The sequence below is a fragment of the Ciconia boyciana genome, chromosome 6 (genome assembly GCF_034638445.1).
Source record: "Ciconia boyciana chromosome 6, ASM3463844v1, whole genome shotgun sequence".
Classification (NCBI taxonomy): domain Eukaryota; kingdom Metazoa; phylum Chordata; class Aves; order Ciconiiformes; family Ciconiidae; genus Ciconia; species Ciconia boyciana.
The window spans coordinates 26480789-26505319 of NC_132939.1; the positions used below are offsets into that span (position 1 = coordinate 26480789).

General features: G+C 48.6%; 1 protein-coding gene across 5 annotated transcripts in view; it reads left to right on the top strand.

Moving 5' to 3' along the window:
- Nucleotides 1–5559: 5559 nt before the first annotated feature.
- The window catches only part of PRDM11 (PR/SET domain 11), a 46391-nt gene continuing 27419 nt past the window's right edge, over nt 5560–24531 (top strand). Inside the window, exons 1-2 of one of the 5 annotated variants that reach the window (XM_072864660.1) lie at nt 5560–5862; nt 24084–24202. In XM_072864660.1, the coding sequence (XP_072720761.1) occupies nt 24087–24202 (116 nt within the window). In that variant the 5' untranslated portion in view covers nt 5560–5862; nt 24084–24086. Of the gene's footprint in view, nt 5863–6075; nt 6350–24083; nt 24203–24531 lie in introns of those variants that run through there. The other 4 variants (XM_072864659.1, XM_072864662.1, XM_072864661.1 and 1 more) reach the window with 4 other exon arrangements.

A 24531-nucleotide genomic window follows, 5' to 3' on the forward strand; every position in this document is an offset into this window, starting at 1 on the left:
CTTGGGGTGCAGTTGGAGGGAAGCAAACATCAGCTCAGTGGGCTGTCGAATGGCACCCAGCACCAGGCTGGACCTGCAGTCATGCACGGGGGCTGAGCCCGGGCAGTCAGTGGCCGAGTGGGTCAGGCAGGGCGCTGCTACGCCAGCTGCATGGAAGGAGCTGTCTTCGGAGCAGCTGGGATATGCACTCAAATTCGGCATATCCTGAACAGATGAAACCCACATAGCCATGTATAAGAGAAGAACCATATTCTCTCCAGCTCAGAAGCCAATTAAAGGAGTTTGTACCAAGAAATCCCCCAGGGTAGGAATAAACAGCATTACAGAAACCTGGTAACTTAGTACTGATGACATTTTAATCAATTCAGAATGGCATGATTTATATTAATAATGCACCCATTAACTAGATTAAGAACTGGTTCCTTTTGGATCTCAAAACTAAATTGTCGGTGGAGAGCCCCGAGCAAACAGAGAGGGTGATGTGGCGGGACTTTCTAAGAAGGGGTATTTACATCTAACCTATTCAGTATTTCCATCAATGACCAGAAAGTTAAATATAAAGTTACTGCTGATAAAATTCACAGGTGACATCAAGATTAGCAAGCTAGGGAAGAGGAGGTGTTACGCTATCTGATCTGAGAGGTCAGAAGCATGGGCCCATTCCGAGAAAGGGGTTTTGCGGGCAGTGCCATGCAGGGCAATGCAGGCACAGGCCATTCCCACGGAGTGATGGAACATCCCCTCGGTGACAGCAGTTCTGGGAAAGGGTAAATGGACAAACAGTTCATGGAGAACTTGCGGTGTCATGACATGACAAAATACTAGGGTGATCCTGAAAGTGTAGCAGTAAGGAAGAAATGTGTGTATATATGTGTATTTTTGGTTAGGTGGACCCCACACTGCCGGGGCAGTTCAGGCAACCATATTTTAAAAGGGATGTTGAAAAACTGAGCAGGGTTCACAGGAAAACCAGGAAAACAATATAAGGACTGGCACAAATGTCTTTCATTGGGAGGTTTAAAGAGATCAATTTGTTAACTTATCCAGAAAGAAATATTTTGAGTTGACTAGACTACAGCATAGCTATATCTTCCCAAGAAGAATATCAAGAATGTAACAAGTATAAAGAAAAGCATCAAAAGAACCAGTGGCTAGAAGGTAGATGCAGCCAAATTCATACAGAGAATTCAAGCCCACGTTCAGAATGATGAGGGTGAGAACAAAGGAAAAGATAAATTCTTTATCTCTTGATTTCTTCAGATCAGAACTCGGTGTCTTTCTTAAAGACAGCTTTATAGTTAAACATAAGTTATTTGGCTCAAGACAGGGTAGCTGCTTGTGATATACAGAAGTGCACATTCCTATGGACTGCCAAAACATGTGACGGATGCCTAGAAACAAACCACTGAGTTCTGAAGTTCTTGTGAGTGGAGACATTCCTCGCTCTCCAGTCTTTGGGCCAGCTACAGAGAGACCATTTCATATGGAAAAGCAGTTCTGATTATTCATTAAAAACACACCAGAGCAAATTCTCAAACCCCAGTGTTTGCAAAAGGCACTATTTCTATGTACCTCATCTAGTCCAAAATATTTCAGGACTGGTCTTGGGCAGGTGATCTAATCTCTGGGTTTCTGGCTATGGTTTGAGTGCTCATTCCCGCTGCCATCCCTGCAGCCAGAGAAATGGGCACCGATCTGGGTAAAAGGCAATCCACATGCATGCACCAGTACTATGATAACTAAGCAGCTTTCTTCTTTTTTTGGTGGATTATTTTTAACCCAGTTCAGCTCTCTGCTCCAGTTCATGGCCTGCAAACAGCCTTGTCAGCACAGCTGGGGCTGGGCAGCTATGGCAGCACCCACCCGCCACAGAGCAGGAAATCCTAAAGCCAGCACTGCCTCGGAGGTGCGGATGCCGAGGCTGATCCAGTGGCTCAGCATTGCCATGGGAGACGTCCAGCTTTCCTCCTCTCCCCCAACAGCACGGTCCCACCACCTCCTTTCGCTGGTGTTGGCAGTTGCCTGGCTAATTCTCTGCTGGGTTAGCCAGCCAGCTCAGAGAGGGCAGCAGTACCAGCCTAAGGGACCATGCCTGCTGGAGTGGCTCTACTTACCTGCTGCATCACAGCACCTTTATCATCAGACCATACCCTCAAATTCCCATATAGCTCTATAGCATTCCCAGGGATGGCTCCCTGGCTCCGTACACTGATCTAAACCCCAGGCAGGATCATCCCACCCTCCCCACTGTCCCTAGCAGTGCCTTTTCCTCCTCTCTTGTTAGCACCAGAGCTGCTGTGGCCAGGGGGTGAGCAGGCTTGGGTTACCTCTCAAGACACGCTCCAGCAGACAGTGGCACAACTGCCAGGGCCTGGAGGAGAGAGGAAAGGGGAGAAGGTTGCACCCAGAAGTTTCTTGCTTTCCAGTTGAACACAGCAATATTTATCTGCCTCCTTGGGGGATAGTTCATCAGGCTTAATCAAGTGACATCCATGAAATTAATGGAGACCACTGCATTGCTAAAGCATTCATATTCTTCTACCGATAACGGTGAAAGACTCATATAGCACAATGAGGAAAAAGACACAGCACTGCTGGGTAAAGGTCATCGCCGCTTCTGTTGTACAGCAGAAATAAACACAAGCTGCAGCTCTGCACAGTTACGCGCTCTTCAAAGAGCTCTTCCCCCGCGCCTCTTTCGGGGCCTGTCCCACCCTGCTATGGTCATTTGTAACTATGGGTTTCTGGCTGAGTTTCCTTCTCAGTCATGTAATTTCCTTTTTCTTTTCTTTTGTGGAACATTTTCAGATTTTCAAAGGGAAAAATCTGTATTCCGATTCACCATCCAACAACCCATCAGTATGGAAGAGAAACGTCCCTAATTTTGGCGTGCCTTCTTACCAGTGTTTTTAACACTAAAAGCCTGTTAACAGACTTATCAGCCAGCTAACTTCACACTGACTGAGAGCATCAGCGCCATGGTCCTGCAGATTTGAATCTTTTCTGTGTGCAGGAAAGGTGTTGTCTGGGTAATGGCAGTAGGATTTTCCTTTCTGTTTGCAACCGAGCGATCTTTCCTGGAGGAAGAGGCAGTCTGGCCCCAAGCAACTCATTCCTCGAAGCCTGGGAAGCAGATGCCAGCCTCTTGGTATAGATGTGGTTATGTAGGATGTTGACAATATTCAGTAACGAGAGAATATTCAGTAATGTGATGGATGCTATGCATGTTGGCTTGTAGAAGAACCTGAATGCAGAAGAACCTGAATGCTTTTCTACCTTTCCTTGGGCATCCTGTTCAAGACAGATGCCTGCAGGGGTGGCAGCCCGCCACTACCCCACCTCCAACACGGGTCCTGACTTCCCCCATCTTTGCAGTGTTGCACCTGAGCCACCAGGCGTTTTTAGGGAATGAGGTGCTCATTGCACAGAATACATCCAGTCGCTTCTGCTGCAGGGGTCGGACTTTGCAGCTGACAGAGGTACCTGCCGACTCACAGCATCTTGAGCTCTGAAGACCATTTAAGCGTAGTTGTTGACAAGCTGGATTCTGTTTTATCCACTTTTGCATGCATTCTTTTTTATACCATTGGCTAAAAGCTCAGCGTCAGTAGAAGAATCCTTTTGCCTCTCTGGGAGACTATCCAGCATTTCATGGAGGAACAGATTTGACAGTCCAATACTGGAAAGTCGACACCTAATTACCTCATTCCTAACTGATGTTGCCGTTTGTAAAGTTTTTTCTGAGGGCCCGGCAGACAGAGAGGAATTGCTGTGGGTGATGGAGTGGGGGCTGAATGCAACAAGAAAGTGCTGAAGCACTCATTAGAAAAAAATTAATCCTATGTCTTCTTAATAATTGAGGGGGCAGTTTGCTGAGGAAGGGGGAGCCTTTCCAAGCCCCAAAGGTAAGATTTTTGCAGGGAGAGTGCAAGTTTGCACTGTGTTCCTTCTGTAATTAGTTTCTAGAAAGAAAAGACACAAAATCTTCTTCACGGCGATTTTATTGCCTGACTATTAAATGTATAGAGACAACAGGCACACATTAAGACAAGGCAACTCCCTCCCAATAAATTAGCATGCCCGTGTTTGCAAGGAGACATAATAGCTGTTATTTATATTGTACTTACATATTTAATTTTCTTTATAAATAAAAGCTTTATGCCTCCCTTTGAGCCTGCTCTTACAGCGTTAGACTACAACAGCTACAACAAAACTATTACTCCAAATTAGCATGGCATTCAGTGTGCATTTGTATTACTTCCATGATTTTTATTGGTTTTTTAATTATTATTTTTTCTCTCGGTTCATTCATCAATCATATTTACAAGCCCATTGTTGTACTTGCTGCCAGTTTAGTGTTCTCACACATTTCAGCACACAGAAACTGCAAACTAGGGCAGCTCTATTAGGATCTCTAATATTTCTGAGGAGTCTGAAGGTGCTGACAGCTTATGGTATGTCTTTCCCAGGCAAGTGCAAGTGCCTCAAAGTCCATCTATCTGTGATTACTGGAAGGGGTAAAATTACACAGCACGCTTACCCTCTGAGTGGGAATTCTCCCCAGAGGTTAGAAACGGGGAACAAAAAGCATACCACAGCTGGAGATCTGATGAATGATACTCACTTGAACTTCTGAATAATCATCTGTGCCACACTGGCTGCCTTTGCAAAGCGAGCTTGTTTTGAACCCGAGTTGATTACCTTCCTCGTTGTTTTGCCAGACAAATTATCTTTTGCTGACTTAAGTGATACATCGAGACCTGATCCTGAAGTCCTGCCACCCCCCAAATTCTCAGTGACGGCAGCGGAAGCAGCTCGAGGATGGCAGAAGTGGGCCTCTGTTTTGCTTGGGCTACATCCTTTTTACTTTGTGCCCTTGCTGATTTTTCTCTGCTCCACACCATCCTTTTATAGTAAGTACCTCAGGGGGGAGGATATTAGGAAATAATTTTATTTCTTGGGACTGCAGAAAAGAGTATTTCTCAGGGCTGCAGAAAAAGGGAAGTAGTTCCAAGTATCCAAGCATGCACATTGTCACCACAGCCCTGTTTGCATACAAGCCCATTGTCAACCAAAGGAACTGGAAAATTATGGCTATTTATCCATCCCTCTCTTTACCCCCCACTGTGCCTCTTTTGGCAAAGCAGCTAAACAGTTTGCATTGTTTCAAATGTAATGCTTGCATATGGTTTTATTTAGAATTTGTTTTATTGGTGAGACATGCTTTCCGTGTCTATTAAATTATGTTATTAAATTACGCTTTTTGTCATCCGTCATGTTGCCCGTAACTTCTGCACAGAGCTCGAGGGTAGCGTTTGTTGTTGTTGCTGTTGCTGTCGGGTGGGTTGCTTTTTTGGGGGGTAATTTGAAATACGACCGAGCTCTGAGCGCCAGGGAAACACCGCGTCTTCACATTCACTTTTTGCTCGCAGAAGGGCATGAGGCTCCGAACGGGCGATAAGAGGCGCGTCCTGCCGCTGGGAGAGGGGCCCGCCCCGGGGCAACTCAGCCTCTTCCCCTGGCCGGTGGAGGAGCCCCGGGGCACGTCCCCGGGCGGGGGGCACGTCTCACCGCCGTCCCGCAGAGGCGGGCGGCCCCGAGGGCGCGGGCGGGCGGCTCGGTCCCGCTCCGCGGGGGGCCGCGGCAGCTGCCGGGCGGCGGCAGGTGGTGGCCGCGGCAGCGCCCGGGGGGAGCCCAGCGGCTCCGCCGGGCCGGGCCCCCTCGGCCGGCGGCTCCCCCCGCGCTCAGCCCGAGGGCCGCCCGGGCCGTTTTTGTCCTTAAGAGCCCCCCCGAGCCCCCGGCCGGCCGCGGGCGCAGATCGCCGCCGGCTCCGCGCGGAACTCGCAGGCTCCGGAGCAGGAGGTGGGAACTGGGGGCGGTTTGGGTTTGCTCGGCTTTTTCTGTTTTGTTTTTTTTTTTCCCCGGCTTTGTGCGGCTTTTTCGGTTTTTTATTTTTTTCTCCCCTCCTCTCTTTCCACCCCGGGTATTTGGAGGGAAGGCGGGAGCGCCGCGGCCCCGGGAGAGCCCTGGCGGGCCGGGCCGGGCCGGGCCGGGCGGCCCGGCGGCGCCTCCCCCCGGTTCGGGGGGTCCCCGGGCTCGGCCCCCGAACGCCCCTCTCTTCCGTTCTCCATGTCATTTCCTGTGCTAATAAGATGGTGGTCACGGCCGGGAGGGAGGGAGCCGCCGCCGCCTCCGCCGAGCCCGGCCCGGCCCCGGGACCCGTCCTCGCCTGGGACTAGCCAGCGGGGCCGGCGGGGAGGGAGGGCGCAGCCAGCTGGGCTCTCCCCCCTCCCCGGGCGGAGCGGGCCCCCCGACGCCGAGGCGGGCCCCCTGCGCCCGCAGCGCCGAGGTGAGTCAGCCCCGCTGGTAGCCAAGGTAGCCACGAAAATGGCTGCGGAGCGCGGGGGCGGGGGGGGAGGAGAACCCGGCCCAGCCCGGGGAGGGGAGGTCCGGCTGAGGGGTGCCGGGCTGAGGGGTGCCCGCAGCCTGCGGGGCTGCGGCCACCCGCGGGCACAGGTAGCCCCCCCCCCCCTCCCGCTTTCCCCTCCGGGGCGGGCAGCACTGGGCCCGGCCCGTCCCCGCCGCTCCCCGCCGCGACGCTCCCGCCCGCGCCGCGGCTGCGCCCGCCCTTCCCCTCATCGTCGTCCCCCCCTCCTTCCCCTTCCCGCGGCCGTTAGCGGGGCCGGTGAGTGACGCGGCCGGCGGCCAATCGGCGGCGGGGGCGGGCGGGCGCGCGCCACATTGGAACGCAGGGGCGGGGCGGCGCGGGGCGCTCCCCGGGGGCTGTGGCGGGAGCCCGCGGGACGCGGCACCGGCGGGTCGCGGCGCTGCGGCCGGGCGCTTCTTCGGCGGGGTCGGGCGACTTCGCCGCGGGGTTCCCGCCGCCCCGGGCTTCGCCGCGCCCCGCTCCGCCGCCGCGGGGTTCCCGCCGCCCCGGGCTTCGCCGCGCCCCGCTCCGGCGGAGCGGGGCGCGGCGAAGCCCGGGGCGGCGGGAACCCCGCGGTAATTGCACCCCGCTTGCAGGCATCGTGCCTGCAACGTCTCCCGGGTCCATTGCAGAGTGTAACGGAAGAGTTGCCCTTGCAGCGTTTAGCCAGGATACTTCGTTGACTCGTGTGGAAAAACTTCACCAAATGCATATTTTTTGGCCTTTTTCCCTCTATTATTTTTTTTTTAAACTTATTGAGTCTTTCCAGCTTTGCAAATGCTCTAAAAGAGCATGGTTTTTATATATATATTTTTTATTTTAACCAAACTCCTTTACCCTCGGCGTATTCCGAAGGGAAAAGGAAGATGCTTCCAGCATCCTGTTGCAGATCCCTGAAAAAAAAAAAACAAAACCTGGCCTTTGGGCAAAACTGTTGGCTCCGTGTTGCTTCCTCTTTTTCCAGTGATTAATGCTTCTCATTAACTGGCAGTAGGAGAGTTTCTGCTTCTCTGGAGGAGAACTGGCAGAACCAGCTTAAAAAAAAAATACTGACCTGACCGTAAGAAAGGGTTGTTTTCCAGCACTGCAGGTGTGCACAGTGTTTTCTTGAGCAGCGAAGGAGCCCCAGCCCCAAATATCCAGCAGTCCCCTGGATCTGGTCCTGCCAGTGAGGTTTGACTCCCCCTGAGACCGGCAGAGCACAGGCGTGCTGCTTGGGTTGGGCTTTTTGTCCCCTAAATTTCCGTTTGTGCAATCACCAAGATTCTAAGCAATGAAAGTGGAAAGGGAAATGACTCTTTCAACTTTCTAATGTATTGTGTATAAACCCCACAATAGACTCGCATCCCTGATGAGGATGGCGCATTTTTTGTTTTCAAGTGCAAGCTGCAATCGTAAATGAAAGTATTCGGATGATGCGTATTTGCTTCTTGCAAGGGGTGCTTTGACCAAAGGTGCTCCTGCTCCAAAAATAATAGCTTAGCACAGAGCTGAGCGATGTAGGGCTCTTGAATCACGTGCAGTTTGCGAAGAGTTCAAGCATCGGGGCTGTTGGTGTGGCCGGCAGAAGGACTGTTAGCAAGGCAGAGGCTGGTTAGCTGGAACCGCTCACGGGAGAGGATTTGAGGTTGCAGCAGGAGACGCTTGAAGGTTGCCCTGGCTCTTGGCTGGGTACTGAGTTGACTGATCCCACTGTGGCATGGAGTAGCAGGACCAGGGGAAGCCGCTGTTCCCTCCTGCCTGAGGGTCATGTCAAATGCTGCTGCTCCTTCTGCCTGTCCTGTGAGGGAGGTCCTGTGCTCTCCCAGCTTGGTGCTGGCTCTGGTGCAGAGCTTGCTGGTTTCAGAAGAGCAGCCTATTGCTTCTCTAGTATCTTTGTGGACCATGCATGAAGCACAATACTTTCTGGGCCAGTTTATGGGGGTTCTCTCATTGTGAGTCTTACTGGTTGCTGGTAGCAATTACTTATGCTTTTTTGACAGGTTAAGGGGGAAGATTATTGTGAGGGTCATATCTGGTTTTAAATAATAAGGACAAAAGCAGGGACTTGTCTGAAATCTTATTTCTAATGTACTAAGGCGAGGTCGGTCTTGCTGGAATGGGGTGGAGACCCGTTGATTGCTTGTAGTGCTTGCTGGAAAGTGATGGGCCTGCTCAAAATGGGTAGGAGGGGGGTAAGGTTGTGTCCATGAACACTGCAAGAGGAACCTGAAGCAGGAGGGCTCCTCTGCTGCAGCAGGCTGGCATTGCGATTGGGGGGCCACAAGCATTGCAGTGAGGGGAAGTTGCTGCCCTGAGTCAGGAATCAAAGTAAAGTATGTGTATTGAGGAGAAAAATGACAAGCCCAGGCAAGAGAGGTCTTTGGTCTTTTTATAAAGAGTACCATGTACACTTTATCCTTTTTTTTTTTTTAAAGTTCTTTTTTCCTTTTGTAACTTCTGTCTCGTGCTGGTTAATTCACAAGCAAAGCTGTGGTTTTTGGAGTTTTCTCCCCCATGTCCATTTATGCAAGAGAAACATGTGCTTTTACCTATCTATTTATTCTTAAAGTTGCTATTAGCAGGGCCTCACTCTTGCTATTAATGCTACTAACCGTTTCCAGAACTCTTAAAATACTGCCTTGACCATCGCAAAAAGCCTAATATTCATGACATTTTGGAGTATTGTATTTAAAATTGTTACTGCAAATCCAGCGTTGTTGGCATGTGTGTGAAGATTCGCATGGAGTAACTAAACATAGTCCCAAAGACAAAATGTTTTGGTTTGGGTTTTTTTTGTTTAACAATCAAATAATAATACCGTAGATTAATTGGGGGACCTCCAGAGGGAAGAAACAAGCTGCTAACACTTGATCTGAAGATATGAAGTTGGGTAGCTGTAAGAAATAATGACTCTTCCTCTCAGTGGCGTGAGTGCAGGTGGGAGCTTTTGCTGCCTACTTCGCGTAGGGAATGTGTAGCTGAGACCTATGAACAACCAGTATTCCGAAGAAAGCCAAAACAAGCTTTTTTCCCCTCAGTTTGGATTGCAGCTTTTTGGCATTTTAAGGAATCTGGAGTCAGTTGGATGCGCAACTGGGTAGGCTTGACGCGTCTTCTTGCCGTCAGCATTGAGTTCTCTGATCTGGGCTCTCGCCTGAGCACAGGTGCTGTGGACCCCAGGGCTGAGAGCTGCTTGAGGCACAGGCGTAGCCAGTGAAGGGGGATCGGCATGTGCAACATCCGCTGGCATTGAGCAAATGGCAGAATTCTTCCCGGCCTGCTGCTGAGCAGCCCTGCCATGGGATGCTAGCTTTCCTGCTCTGCCTCTCGCCCCTTGTTGTCATGCTTGTGGCATATTTCATCGCAAGTGCTCCTGTACAGCACTCCTGCCTGAAGCTCTGTCATGCAGGGTGAGGTTTCTTGGACCAGAGGTCCTGTGCAGCTGCAGACAGTTTTAGTGCCTCCTCTTGCACTGACCTCTCTACGGTAGCGGAGTAAAGAAGGCTTTAATTTCACAGGCTCTTCCGTTCTCCCTGTGACCTCTTCTCTGCTACTGAAGGTGTTTTTAAACAAAGCCTCTAGAGCGATGGTCCTTATAAAGCTGCATAGTGAAATTTTGCTTTTCAGGAATCCCTGCTAGTTAAACTTGCCCATGCAAGCGGATTCCAGTAGCGAGTCCAACCTCCTGAAGAAAAGGCAGAGAGGACAAGGTGAGAGACAGGTTCACGTTGCCCTGCATGGCATCTTCAGAAAGAAGGTGAGGGAAAAGTGTTTCAGAAAAGGAGGAAATTTGCAGGTAAAAGAGGCCAAACAAAGAGCAGTGAAAAACACAGAGCAGTCCTGTGGCTTCTTTGGAAGGTGGGAACAGCAAAGGTGGATGGAGAAGAAACCTGGCAAGGAAGGCAACACAAGCATCCCATGTTAGAGAAGTTTTTCTTCAAAATGCCCACCACGTGATAGGCACAACATTACTAATAGAAAAGACCGGGAGGATTGAGAGCAAGGAGGGAAAAAAGCAGAGGTGAAGGGGGTAAATTTTGACTTGGCATCTAGAATCACGTTTACAATGTGGGTTTTTAGAAGTCTAGTCACTGTCTTCACCGTGTAGTCTTCGGACTTCAGCTAGAGTCAGTGAAGGTGGTACTAGCACTGGCATTTTTCCTCCTTCCATCCCAAACTCTGCACGTAATTGCAAGAGCCTATGTTTCTGCTGAGAGACAGTCAAGCAATTAAAACTATTGACACTTAAGGCTTTGCTTTTGTGCTTCCTGGTCATTGGTCCATTTGTGCGAGCAGGGTAGCTCGTATCCTTGACAGCTGTTGTTCAAAGGCCTCCTCTCTGCCAGGCAGGGAGGCAGCACTCCGGCGTTTCAGAGTCGGAACAGTTTCTCTGGAGTCAGGAGGTAAAAACATTATATGTATAATTTAAGGTTTAAGCTGCAGAAGCTGGCAGCCTCCAGAGAGAGATCAGTAATGCGTACTGCAGAAGGCCATTTCAGTGCAGTCCCTTGGTCACAGGCAGCCATCAATAAGGGGCCCATCAGAAGGGTATCGTAAGCACAGTCATCCAATTTGAGCACGCTCTGATAAATGGCTTCGTTTCTCTGCCCCCTTTCTTCTCTCCTCCTTAGGCTTTGGCTTTTCAGCAAGGCTAGTTTTACTTCAACTGTAGTGACTTGTCCCGGAGGAGGGACTGCTGTTCCAAAATAAGTGTCGGCGTCCAGCCCTGCTGGGGCCGGCACTCCTGGCGTCTCAGCTGGGCTGGGGGCTGGGTTTTGCTGGTGGAAGCTTGACCGTGGGTACTGGGGGTGATGTATGAGGACAGAGTGCTGCAAGTGCATGGGAGGTGATGTGGGGGATTATCTCGTGCGGCAGCTCTAGAATTGCTTTAATTAGCTACCCCCGAGAGCCAGTGGTGCTCCCGCCTTGCACAGCACCGTGCAGCAGGGAGCCGATGCACTGAGCGTCCTTTGCTGGTCCCCAGGCCAGGTCATCCCTGCGCGCTGGAGAGTGCTGGCTCCCGGCTCCCGAGTGCGGATCAGGGCACTGTGGGCACGCAGCTCCCGTGGCTCCCCGCAAACGCCCTTTCAGAGTGTTTCAGGGTGTCGAAGGCCAGTAACTGGAGCTGACGTTGGTCAGGGACATCAGCTGTTTCCAGGCTGATAACCAACATGAAATGTTGTCCAGTACATTCCTTTTCGGTACAATGAAGCTTTATTTTGAAAATGTATCATATAAACTGTATCGTAGTATGCTGAGTGGAGTTAAATGTGGTCTTTCAACTGCAGACTCAAACAGCTGAGCAGACTAGGTGTACATAGCATCTTCCTTGAAATATGTCGTAAGTTTGTTGGGGATTACCTTTCCACTTCTAGCGTGTTCCTCTACACCTTTCATTTGGATAAAGCTTGACTTCCTCATGACTGTGTATATTGAGGGATTTTGCTGTTGGGGTTTTTTTTAAATTTCTTTTGTTCTGAGGCTGCTGGACTATTTCATGTGGTCTGCTGCTTTCTTTAAATTGGAGACCTTTTGCTTGGAAAGGCTAATGCAAATGTTAAATACACCACAGTTCGCAGAGTCCAGTCCTTTCATCCCTTCAGAGGAAATTAATGAAAATACTTGGAAACTGACTGAAGGAAAAATCAATACTGATGACACATGAACATACTTTTGTGAACAATAAAAAAAGTTCTAGAGTTGTCATGTGTACACACCTAGGCATGCAGATTATCTATTTTGAGCTGAAATGAGATCAACCAGCTTTTGAAGAATAGAAGCTTTTTAATTACTTAACTTCTTTTCCCTTCGTGATTGGGAAGAGAACTTTCTTATGTATGGTATGTGTGTAAGTTGCTTTGTTCCTTGGGAAATATTTCCTAAATCATGTAGTGAGGGACCGCTGGATGTATGCAGCAGTACCTGACCCTCCATGCAGAATCCCACCAGCTAACGCTGCATTGCTGTTGCAAAGGCAGTGCCTCCAGAAAGGTGGATCCACTTACTGCATCTCCTGGACGTGTTGAGAGCTAGCACCAACTAAATCAGATGCTAACATATCCTCTTTAGGTCTGATGGACTTAACTGGTGGTTGGTTGGGTTTTTTTTTAACTAGGTCTCATTCCGTAGTCAGGTGTTGAAATGTTGCTTTTGAATTCTCTTGGGGTAGTCGGTGAACTTTTGTAGTCCCTCAGTGACTTGTATACGTGAAGTCACTGTGACGTGCTCCCTCTTCTTTTTCGACTGCAATTGAGTGAGTTCTTGGGCTCTTTCCACGCTTCTGCTAATTGGCTTTTTTAAAATGTCTGTAGTGTAGAGAACCAGGTATTTTTGTGCAACCCAGTACCTTTATGTAGAAGATACACTTGAGGAGCAGGGGTTGAAGGAATGGACCAGAAGTGCTTGGCCCCTGCTGGAACCTTTTTTGCAGTTAGCTGCGTTAGGATATACAGGGTCTGAACATCCCTCTCTCTGTATGGAAGGGAATGTGCAGATCAAATGGTGGTGGTGGTGGTGAATCCAGCACACGGATATCTGATTTCTTGGCAGATCTGACACTGGGAGTATCTGGATTGCTGCCTGCCCCAAGGAAAAGGGGGTCGGTGTGACCCATGCTCAGCCAGTACTCATCCAAGCGGTGTAACATGAGCCCCTAACCTGTAGACAGATTTACCAGCCCTGAATAATGTCTGTTGTACTGTGAGATCTTATCTCCCTAATGGCCTGCAAGAGGGTACAAATGAGGAGAAATAAATATGGCTCTTGCTTTTGCTTCTTCTGCATTTTGTGGAACAGTTGATTCGTTCTTGTTCTGCCTGGTGTGTTCATTAGTGCTTTTAAAGGACTGAACTAGTTTGTTAGAATTTTAGGAACAAATGAAAATATGATTTGCTCCTACCTTCTCATTCTCCCCCCCCAAATACGCTTTCCCTTTTTGCTGAACAAGTGAAAAGAAAGGAGCCACTTGCTGTGTCCTGAAGCTCAAGTAGAGTCAAACCACTGTAACAAACAGAGAGGAACTGTCATGTAACATCCTTCAACAGAAAGAACAGGCACCAACTGGACAAATGGTACAAAAGCAGGATTTCATCTTTATTTTGTGTCTGTACCCATAGGTCCCAATTGAACGGGGAGCCCCTGCAGCTGAGACTGGTGCTGCAGAGGCTCTACAATTTGAGGATTGACTCCTGAAGCTTTTGAGTTGGGTGGTGGGAAGGGACATTGCTCCATAACCAAGTGCCTACTGGAAGTCCAGAAGGGGTGGGGGTTTCTCATCTGCCCTTGGGGTAAAGAGGTTTGCAATTTGGAAGTAATACCATCTGCTCAAGAAACTCGCTGTCATGTGGCTGTATCAAGGGTGAAACTGTGTTTTGTGGTTCATGCTTTTTACATGACAGAATTTAAAGGCAGCCTTACAAAAATCGCCAGTATGTATAAAGGCAGACCAGCGGTTGTCACTGTTGAGCGCATTGTTGGCTTTGTGCAGGAAGAGGATGCTCTGGTGAAATGCACTGAGCTCTCCGACTCGATGGGGCAGTTTGAATTTTGTGCATAGCTTGGCCATGGCTTACAGATGTGTGTGCAAACCTGTCTGTCCCATCAGTCCATCCCCTCTAACATCACTAAACATTCACCAGTGAAGAAAAAGATAGAGTACTGCAGGTATTCCTTTTTTTTTTTTTTTTTTTAAATAAAAAACTGGAACTTCTAGAAAAGTGTTGAGTGAAAGGCTGTCTTGTTAAAAGATGGATGTGCTCTCCAGAGGGGCTAATTTAGACACTAAGGAAATATATGTGGAGCTGATTGCTGGCCGGGTGCCAGCCACTGAAGGGCACCAGAGGCTGAAATGCCAGGCAGCACTGGTAGTGCTGGCACTTCAGCCCATGACAGTTGGGTTGCATGAATTATCTCTCTGCCTTCCAGCTAATTTTATCCTGTTGATTTTTCATGAATCATTTCCCATCTCTGTGGGTTAGAAATTAAAGTGGAAGTTTGCTAGCCAGAATAGCCACATCTGCTATTTAGAAAGTAGTGTCTGGGGTTTGCTTCCTGCCCACCCCCACGCCTTCCCTTCCCTTTCCCTTTTTACCTCCGTCGATGTTCAAATACGTGAATCACTGGTGTTGCTCACCCACGGAAATTTTTAGGCTGGCCAGCCTGCACAACACAGGGGTCCTCTGGATGTGCGTGAGCTCATGGTGGGCGGCAGGGCGATGTTGGCAGCAGGCGGCAGGCAGGTGCTGAGTGCTATGTGGCAGGGTCCCAGGCGTGCGGCGAGGCTGGCAGGACCTGACCGGTGCGTCGTGAATTTTCTGTGCGTGCCTTATAAAACATTAAAGGCACTCCAATGTCTTTTCCTCTCCCAGCACAGCAGAAGAGCAGGAGCACTGCAGTGGCCCAGCCTGCTGCATGCTTACCAAGTGCTTCCTCACTCCAGCCTTTTTTTGTCTGTCCACGGATGGGAGTAGAAGGTCACTTAGGCAGGAAATTCACATCTCTGCTTTCTGTAAAAGCATCCGTGTGATGGAAAAGTTAACTTTTCCAGACCCAAACATAACTTCCCTTTGTTGAGTTGTGTGCTCTTGATTGTCATCGAGACTGCCATCTGGGCCAGCAGCAAGGAAAGGATAAGTTGATTATCCAAAAGTTGAGCCCTATAAGTAGGGATCCAGGGACCCGCACAGGAGTTGCGTAGCATGGTTCCTGTGGGTAAGCAAAGTTTTGCTGGCAGCTGCACTTAGGAAAAAGCCTGTTCCCTTGAAACAAAGTGAGCACTAGATAAATGAGAGGAGGTCTCTAGCTTGCTGATGTTCATTTTTAATCTGTCTTGGTGGATCACAGCAAATCCAGGAGACTGGAAGAGTGATCGCATTGGGGCGGTTCTGAAAATGGCCAAGTGGATGGCCCAGGGAATTATAGGTTGGGTAGCATGACACCAATCCTGGGTAAATATAAAATAATTAATGCTTGAAACTTGATGTTATGGAAAGTGTCTTGCAATTCTCAAACAGGTCTGATTTTGTTCTTTGAGAAGCTTACCGTTTGTTTAAAGAAAGATCCGTAGATGTGATATAGTTAGGTATATAAGGCAGTTAATTCAGTGCATGAGAACCCAATTAATATCTAATGCCAAAAAATATCAATAAAATACAAGTGGCTTAGGAAGTGAAGGTAGTCATTGATAGAGAGTCAGCATCCAATAAATAAACTGAAGCGGCAGTATAAACAGTAAGGAGGATGAAGGATACTCTAAGCTAAAGGACTGTATTAGCACACTAACAAATCAACCGTTTGTGGATTAACTTTAAGATGAATGTAGAAAATGGTTTTTCAGCGCCAAAAGATCAAGGCTCTGGCATTGCCACCTTAGACGAGGGGAGCTATAATCCAGCTATTTTAAGCTAGAGCTTGATCATTTTACAGAAGAGTCTCTGCAACGTGATATGTGGAGACAGCGTTTTCAAAGAAGTAGACTCGATGACCCTTCCCTTCAAATGAGGGGAAGTGAGCAGCCAATTCTGCCTGACACTTAACTCAGTGATGCAGAAGAAGGCATGACTCACCACTGGCAAAATGTGTAGATGAAACAAGTTTGGTGAATTATAGCTATTGATAGGGGCAGGACAGAATAATGCAGTTTGTTTGGTAAATGGACCCACTGAAACAAAATCATTTGCATGCAGACAAGTGGAGAGTTATGAACCTGGAAAGGCTTGTCCTGAACGTGATCTTCAAAGGAGGGGGCTTTGTCTTGAGCGGTCCTATGTGAGCACATGGGGGTCAGAATGAGCAGGCAGCTCCGGGGAGCCTTCTGTGCCAGGTCCTCACTGGAAAAGACGACTGTGATTTTGGACACACAAATGGGGAGGTAATGAATCAGGGTGATGAGGTAGTTTTATGTCTGTAACCCTTATGTTTACTTCAAACTCAGTCTTGTATCGGCATGGCTTTCTGGTGCCAGCATCTTAAAATAATGTAGAGAAAATTGGAAGAGTTATATGGAATGATGAAAATTGTTGGAAAGCTGAGAAGATACTGCATGGGTATGTATCCAGGGCACTGCTATGTATCTGTGTTTATGCAGTGCTTATATCACTATTGCTATCCAAATACCTTTCAGTAGTGCCCTAAGGAACAAGGCTTACCTGTCGCACTAGGTTGTGCTCTTATTCTGTCCTTGGGGAGAAAAATGTTGGTGGAATAGCATCTTGTTTTAGTGCTGGGGTTTTGTGCCTATTTGTTTTAACTTTATAAGTGTAGGTATATGTTTATGTTGAAGAAGGCAAAGAAGTGCAACTGATAGTCCTGACCAAAGATGGTGAGGTTTGTTACAGCCATTAACCTGGGAAGCAATTCTGTCCATTTGCTCAGAGCAGCGTCCCAATGTGCCAGGTATTTCAGCCTTTCCCACTGGGTTGCAGGGCCCTTTGAAAGAACTGCTGACTGGTGCCCAGAACTAGGGAGATTCACATATAGCTTGTCCATGATGGGGATTAACAATTGAAATGAACTTCTGATAAAGCGTTGGCTTCTCTTATCCTGGCTAGACTCCGATGGAGATTTTGTCCTGTTTGTAGGCTAAAGGTAAAGGCATGTGATGTACAGGGGATCAGGTTGACCTGATTCTCCTTTCCGCCCTTAAACTATGAATCTGTGAGATCAATGCAGAGAGACAAGTACAGCAAAAATGAGAAATTTCTGGTTCAAGGGAATTATTTTTAGTGTATTTTAAAAACACAAGTCACTTGCTTATTCTTTCAGCTGCAGTGAGTAGCTGCAATGGCTCTGTGGCATGCCACACTGTTTCAGAGGCTTAGGCTGCATGGGAGCTTTACGTTGTCAGCATCCCACTGTGTTGAGTCCTTACACAACACTTAACGTAGAGGAGTTGCACCAAGTAATACCCAGTTTTCAGAGGCTTGTGCTGATCCATGACACTAGCTTCCTACTCTGAGATCAACAAAGGGCAAATGCTCCCAACTGACCATAATACAGAATTTTGTGTCAAATCCTGTAAAGTCAGCAGCATTTTTCACCTTCACTAGAAGCCACCATAAGACAAACTTAAGACTAGTTCAGGGATTATTTCAGAGGTTCTTTTCCTTCTTCCCCCTCTGAAACGTGTTTGTCATGAAGTAGATCATGGCAGCTTTTGGTGTCATGTTTTGCCAGTGAACCACGTAAGAATGACAGTGTGAACGCATCTTGCATCCACTTGAAATGACAGGAGGACTTCCAGGTTGGCAAACGGGGAATTTCCCTGTTCCCCACCAGTTGGGATGACACTGGGAATTTGGTGTCATGGCACCCCAATGCTGTTTGTTGTGTCAGTTGCTGGTCTTGAGCAAGTTGTTGAACCACTGAGAACTCTCAGCCCTCCCTGCTGTAAAAAAGGTTTAAGTCTCATGGTTTTGAAGCTTGCTTTCCAAGCTTCTTCAGAAAGCTGCAGCAAAAATGGTGGTGCTTCCAGGTATCTTTCTTGTACTCCTGACCTTCTTCAGTGTTTTGAGAATTCAAAACTCAAATTAAATGTTTCATACTTCTCTTCTGGTGAATTTATGGCTACCGACTGTAGTGGAGTAATTGACAATGATTTAAACAAGTCCTAGTCGCAGCCCATGCTGCTCAAATCCTACATCATCCATGTCCTATAATTTTCACTAATTAAGTTTGAATTTGTGACTGCCCCAGCTTGTCTCCAGCTGCACAGGCTGCATTCAGCCCTGCTCTGTGGCTGTCGGGGAAGAGCCCTGGCCTTGCATCAAGCTGGGAGGCAGGTCATCGGGTCTTGCCCTGCTGCCAGCCTTCACTCTGCCGGGATGCTGCTCTGCTGCACTGCCGGATGGAGGACAGCTTCACCCACAGCAATGTCATACTTTGTGGGGGGGAAATTAAGCCAGTGCTGTGGCAACTGTCAAGGCGAAAGCAATTTTCCCACCAGAGCATGGGGTTAGTGTCTGTCTGTGGACAGTGGTCCTCCTCTGAGCAAACTGGTTCTCCCTCTTATTTTGTGGGATCTCTCGGTGTTTGCATTGGCTGCGAGTGTAAGCTGTGTAGCCAGCTGGTACTTCATAAAGTGACCTGAAATGGTTGGCATGGCCGAGGACCTTGGTAAGTGAATTCACCTCGGGGAAAACAGTCAGCCTGGGTCTTTCGTGGCTGCTTAGGGGGGAGCTCGGAGCCTTGAATGCTGTGCTTTATTCCTCTCCTTCTCGGCTCATCAGTAGCTGACTGTTCTGGATTACTATTTCTGGTAATAATATGCAACTGTAGAAAAAGCATATGAATTCAAGTCCATCTTTCACCATGGGCCTGCACTTTAAAACTAAAATGGGGTACAAGCTACGCAAGATCTTTCTTAAAAGAAGAGGGGATGACCTCCAGAAGGCTGGCAGTGAGAAACTGAGTGAAGGAGCTGTGTGCTGAGGAGGGGATGGATTCCTATACGGCTGTTTCACATGCAAGAATGTCCCAATCTGGGAAACGTGCCAGTAAAATGTAAAATTAAAGCTCTGTTTTGGAGGCTGATCCACGCAGATAAGAGTCTGTGGCTGTTAACTAATAACTACAAGAGGGGCAGTGATAAAGGCGGCATACTTGAGGATAGGAATTCACAGGTTAGTTCATGCTTAATCCCATTTGGACATTTTTTCCCTGCGTTAGAGATTAACAGCTCAGATGTTCTTGTGTTTTCTACTACCCTGATTGTGAGCAACATGTGAGCAACGTGACACATAACGTGTGTCATGCGGAAATGCAACAGGTCCTTGCCTCCTTCGTAAAGAAAACGGGAGAGGTTATGTGCCTGTGAACTCGGGGATGCCTTTTGGGATTTGTAGCACTCACGCTGGTGTCCTGGGCATTGTGCGTCATACCACCACTGCCTTTACTGTACAAAGGACTTGATGTTGTGTGCAAACAGCACCTGGATCTTCACAGCATCTCTCTCACCTAGGGATTGTCCTCTCTGACATGCTGCTAGGACTTTGCAGTAGGCTGGGTGCACACCAGCATTGGGAAGACTGACTGTCCTGATGGCCACAGGGACATGTGCATGGGAGGCCAAGTACCCCCAGGAATACCTTCAGCAGTAGCCAAGGAGCCTGCTCTGCTTATGCTTACATGGTGCTTAGCCACATCTGAAATCTTCAGAGGATCTTCATATATAGGTGTAAGAACAAACACAACTATAAAAATTGCCCCAAAACCCCCCCAAAACAATGAAGTGGAGGGAGTGGAAAGTGCAGAATGTGAACTAGACTCTTGTAGTTGTGGAAAACTAAAGGGGGAAGAGAAGGGGCAAGAAAGAGAAACCAGTGGTCAGTGAAATTAGGATAAATTAAAAGCAGCTTTAAATACATCAGAAGCTAAAAGAGTCCTAAAAGCACAGTCATCTACTGATGCCTGGAACTGGAGAAATGTCTAATGTTTCTTTCTTGTAGCTGGCAGAAAAGCTAGATGATGGTACCAGTTACAGCAGCAGTGTAATGCTCTCTATTGTAGCAGTAGCTTGGGAAATTACCAAACAGCAGCTACTACAGCAGTACATTTTTCAGTTTGCTGTTCTGGCTAACTTGCATCCAGGGATTTTAAAAAGGGCTGGCTGAGCAGTGCTGTCTGGGCCATAAAAGCTAATTTTTAAAAAAAAAAAGTATATGTAATGAATTAGGCTGAAAAAAATGCTGTGTGTGAGTCATAAACAAGTAAGCTAATACCAAGTCTAATCTGGGTAAACTAGAATACTAGGCTACCTGCAGTCTGATGTTGGCTTCCAGTAAAATAATGTAATAGTTGATAAGGATTGGATTGGTCATGATTTAAGGGGGTGTTAATCGTAATAATCAGTCTGTACAGATTTTTTTTAAATAGGTCTTTTCTAACATGATGTGATTTTCTGATGTTGCTATAATTTTGCTTGATAAAGGTAAAAGTGTTGGTATGTCTTGCATGTTTAATGCACTACAGTTGTGCCACAGGCCATCCAAATAAGCAGCTAGAATGATTCAGTTTGTCACACACTATTGGAGCAGGTCCAGACGAGGGCCACAAAAATGATGGGAGGGATGGAACACCTCTCCTGTGAGGAAAGACTGAGAGAGTTGGGGTTGTTCAGCCTGGAGAAGAGAAGGGTCCAAGGAGACCTTATTGCGGCCTTTCAGTACTTAAAGGGGGCTTGTAAGAAAGTTGGGGAGAGACTTTTTAGCAGGGCCTGTTGCAATAGGACAAGGGGTAATGGTTTTAAACTAAAAGAGGGTAGATTCAGACTAGATGTAAGGGAGAGATTTTTTACGATGAGGGTGGTGAAACACTGGAACAGGTTGCCCAGAGAGGTGGTAGATGCCCCATCCCTGGAAACATTCAAGGTCAGGTTGGCTGGGGCTCTGAGCAACCTGATCCAGTTGCAGATGTCCCTGCTTATTGCAGGGGGGTTGGACTAGATGGCCTTTAAAGGTCCCTTCCAACCCAAACTGTTCAATGATTCTGTGAATAAACAAAAACCTGACTAAATGAAAGGTCACAGTGTGACACAAAAGGAGAGCCATTGCTGATAACGTATTTCTAGTAATGTCAGCTGGGAATTGTTTTTTTGGCTTGATGCTAATCAAGAGGTGGGTGTCGGTCTCTTCTCCCAAGTAACAAGTGACAGGACAAGAGGAAACAGCCTCAAGTTTCTCCAGGGGAGGTTTAGATTGGATATTAGGAAAAATTTCTTCACTGAAGGGGTTACCAAGCATGGGAAAAGGCTGCCCAGAGAAGTGGTTGAGTCACCATCCCTGGAGGTATTTAAAATACGTGTAGATGTGGCACTTAGGGACATGGTTTAGTGGTGGACTTGGCAGTGTTAGATTTATAGTTGGACTCGATGGTCTTAGAGGTCTTTTCCAGCCTAAATGGTTCTATGATTCTAAGTTTGTCCATGTCCTGGAAGGAAACACAAAGTTAATTTGGATTATGTTTGTGGGCAACACATAAAGTCTGGGCAAATCGCAAGTAATGAAAAGAGGCAAGCTAGTGGTGGACTCATGATTGCATGTATGCTGAGCGAGACAACAAGGAGTTGTGTGAAAGTCTTAAAAAGCGGGCACCTAGTCGCAGAGCAGGTTTGGAGGGCTGCCGGGGGGTGTGCGGTGGCCTGGGAGCTGTTGCAGGAGCTAGGGCTCTTACGGCAACACAGCGGTTCACCGAACACAAAATCCCAGCTGGGCGCTGGGCATGGTGGCCAGAAAGTAAATACAGTACTTGGATGCAAACATGGAAATCCTGAGCAGGGGCAGGGAGGGTGTTATCTTGGTGCAAGGCGCTGCTCCCGTCAGCGCAGGAGTGCTGCAGCCGGTGCTGCGCAGGAATGTTGCTGATAAGTTGGAGGGAGTTCAGGGAGGACCATGAGAGGGGAGGGCTGCAAAATGTGCTGTACAGTGAAGTGAGGAGCTCCATGTGTAAAATAAAACACTGAATTTCTTCCTTTCCCCCCCCGCCCCTTGTTGGAGGTACGCTGTAGTTTAACCAGGAATTCTCTGAAGGGAGCGTGGTGGCCTGCCTCGTGCAGGAGGTCAGATCGCACCGTCACAGCGTCTCTCTTGCTCTGTAACGGAGGAGTCTCCATGAGGGAAGAGTGGGAAAGGAAAAGCCATTGTCTCTTCAGAGACAGATGTCTGCATCTCTTCCTACTGAAGCCTTGGGGGTTATGGGTGTTTAAACTCCAGGTGCCTTGTATGCCAGGCTTCCCGAACGGGTGGGGTTTCTGACTGAGAGCATCTGCCCCACAGCCAGCATCTGCCTCTCCTGCGCCAGCGCAGGCCCCACAGCTAACCAGCTCTGGGGCAGCACCCGTCTCTTCTTGTTTTTTAACATTTTCCCCCTCCCCCAGCTGCTGCTATTTCCCTCCTGAGCTGCTTTACTGCAGACTTTTCAGGAAAGACCTTTCCTTCTCCTCTGGGAAGGGCAGGTAGCCCCTGCCTGCAGCACCAATGGGTGCATGGGGACAGGACTGGAGAGGACAGGACTGAGACTTCCCTCTCACTCTGGAGAGCTCAGACCAGGGACTCAGCCTGCCAAAATAATGAGCCCCTCCTTGCCCTTAGTATTGCTTTCCTTCTGACTGGCTGTGGTAATTCTGAAATAAAATGTGCCTTCTTTTGGGCATCTTGTAAAGGCTTGTGTGTGTGTGTGTTTGCATGTGTCTAGTTGTACTTACACTGAGGCTTTGCTTTCAGAGCACTATATGAATGTTAACTAGTGCTTCCTTGATACAGGCTCGATAAAGGTCTTTCAGGCTGCACATTGGCATGTGAGAAGTTGGGCTGGAAAAATTAATCATTTGTCCCCTGGCACAAAGAGGAGCCACAGAGGCTGGGAGTAGCATTCCTTCTTGCTGTAAACAGGGCGCAAATGCAGACCAGACTTCCATGGTGCTCAGTCCCATACAAGCACGTATGGAATAAGAAAGTTCCTGTCTTCAGGGGCTTGTGACCTCAGAACATGAATTTTGGGATGCCCAGAACCGACTCGCAATGGGGACGGGCTCTTCCACGAGCTCCCCTGACAGAAGGGGTCTGCTCAGCTGCTGAGGCTCCTCCGTCAGGCGCTGCGAGTGTGCAGCGTAACGGAGTGTGTGCCATCGGGCAGCGGACATGGAAAGTGGGATCACAGGGGACTTTGGGGGGAGCAGCTGTGAAGTCTGTCCGATCTGGTGTGGTGCCTGAGAGCAGCCAGTTTGTGTGCCTTGGAGGAAATCTTAAGATGAATGCAAAGAAGAGATGAGCGGTGCTCTGCTTTATTCCTTGTCTCAAGCTGGGATGCTCTGAAGCTTAGTGGCCCTTCCAAAAAACTTAATATTAATTAAACCAATTCCAAATTATCATCGCTTGCCTTATCAATATTTTCTCTTCAGCACCATCCCATGATGGTGGCAGGGAGGAGGGAATTGTTATCATTTTGGAGCTTGTTGTCCTTAGACATCACTAAGTGGTTCCTGGCTCTTGTGTTGAGCTGAGGGAGAAGCATTTTCACTACAGTGGCTTGTGTGCCAGAAGGGTGGTGGTAGCTCAGCTCCAGTCATTGCAAGGGACAAGAAGATTGAGAGCGTGACTATTGCGATTTAGGTGGAGTCCTGCAAGGCGCTGTAGGCACTTACCTGTTTGTCAGAGGTGTCCGGAGCACCCAGAAAGCTCCATCTGCAGGGCTGTAGTACACTGCGCTCTGTTCCCAGACGGAGACTGGCATATGTTATATTTGTAGATGGATCCTGGTTCATGCCACGACCTGTGTTCCTCTTTCTTGTCATTCTGTCCCCAAAGACCTGCTCTGAGGTAGTGGTGCTCCGTGTTTCCATAACACATCCCACCCATCAATCTTAAATTCCATGCACAACATTTTTAATGGGCGCTGTGGAGCATACTTCAGATTCCCCGTGCCTCGGGTTGCTCTTTGGTGTCTCATGCTCTTCACCTGACCTGCGACTGAACTGCTCGTTCCTCCCCAGCGCAGGAAGGGGTTTCCACCTGTGTGCGTGCGCAGGTGCCCCGGCGTGTGATGGCGGCTCTTGGTGCCGGGAGGGAGCCTGCTCTGCTGGCTGTGTCCTGGCCTGCGGGAGGAAGGCTGTGCTTCCTGGGGGAGGAAGGTTGTGATTTCCTGGCTGCTCATTTTTCTCCTCCCTTCCTTCATTCTTTTTCAGAACATGAGTGAAAACTTGAAGGACTGTTTGATCCAGACCCAGGCTTCCTTAGGGGAGATGGTGACGATAAAAACAGAGGCCTGCTCTCCGCACCGGGACCAGGAGTATGGACAGCCTTGGTATGTGGCTGAGCTTCAGTCCGATGTACTCTAACTCCCTTCTCTCCTCTTCCCCCTACAGCTTAAAGTTGGTTTTGAGGGATACAGTTGAACCTCTCTAAGTTATTAAAACCCTCCCTTCTGAGGTATGCCTTGAGGTGTATGACAGGGGCGGTCACCCACTCATGTACTTGGGCATGTGTCTGCTACGTGTACTAGTTCACATCAGGCCTTGCGGTGCTGGCATGCATTGAGGGTCATGTCCTGCCTTCGAGCAGCACATTTCCTGGGCTGCCTCTCTGCTGGTGCGAGTCCCCTCTGCCACTCTCCTGCCCAGTGTGGGACGTGTC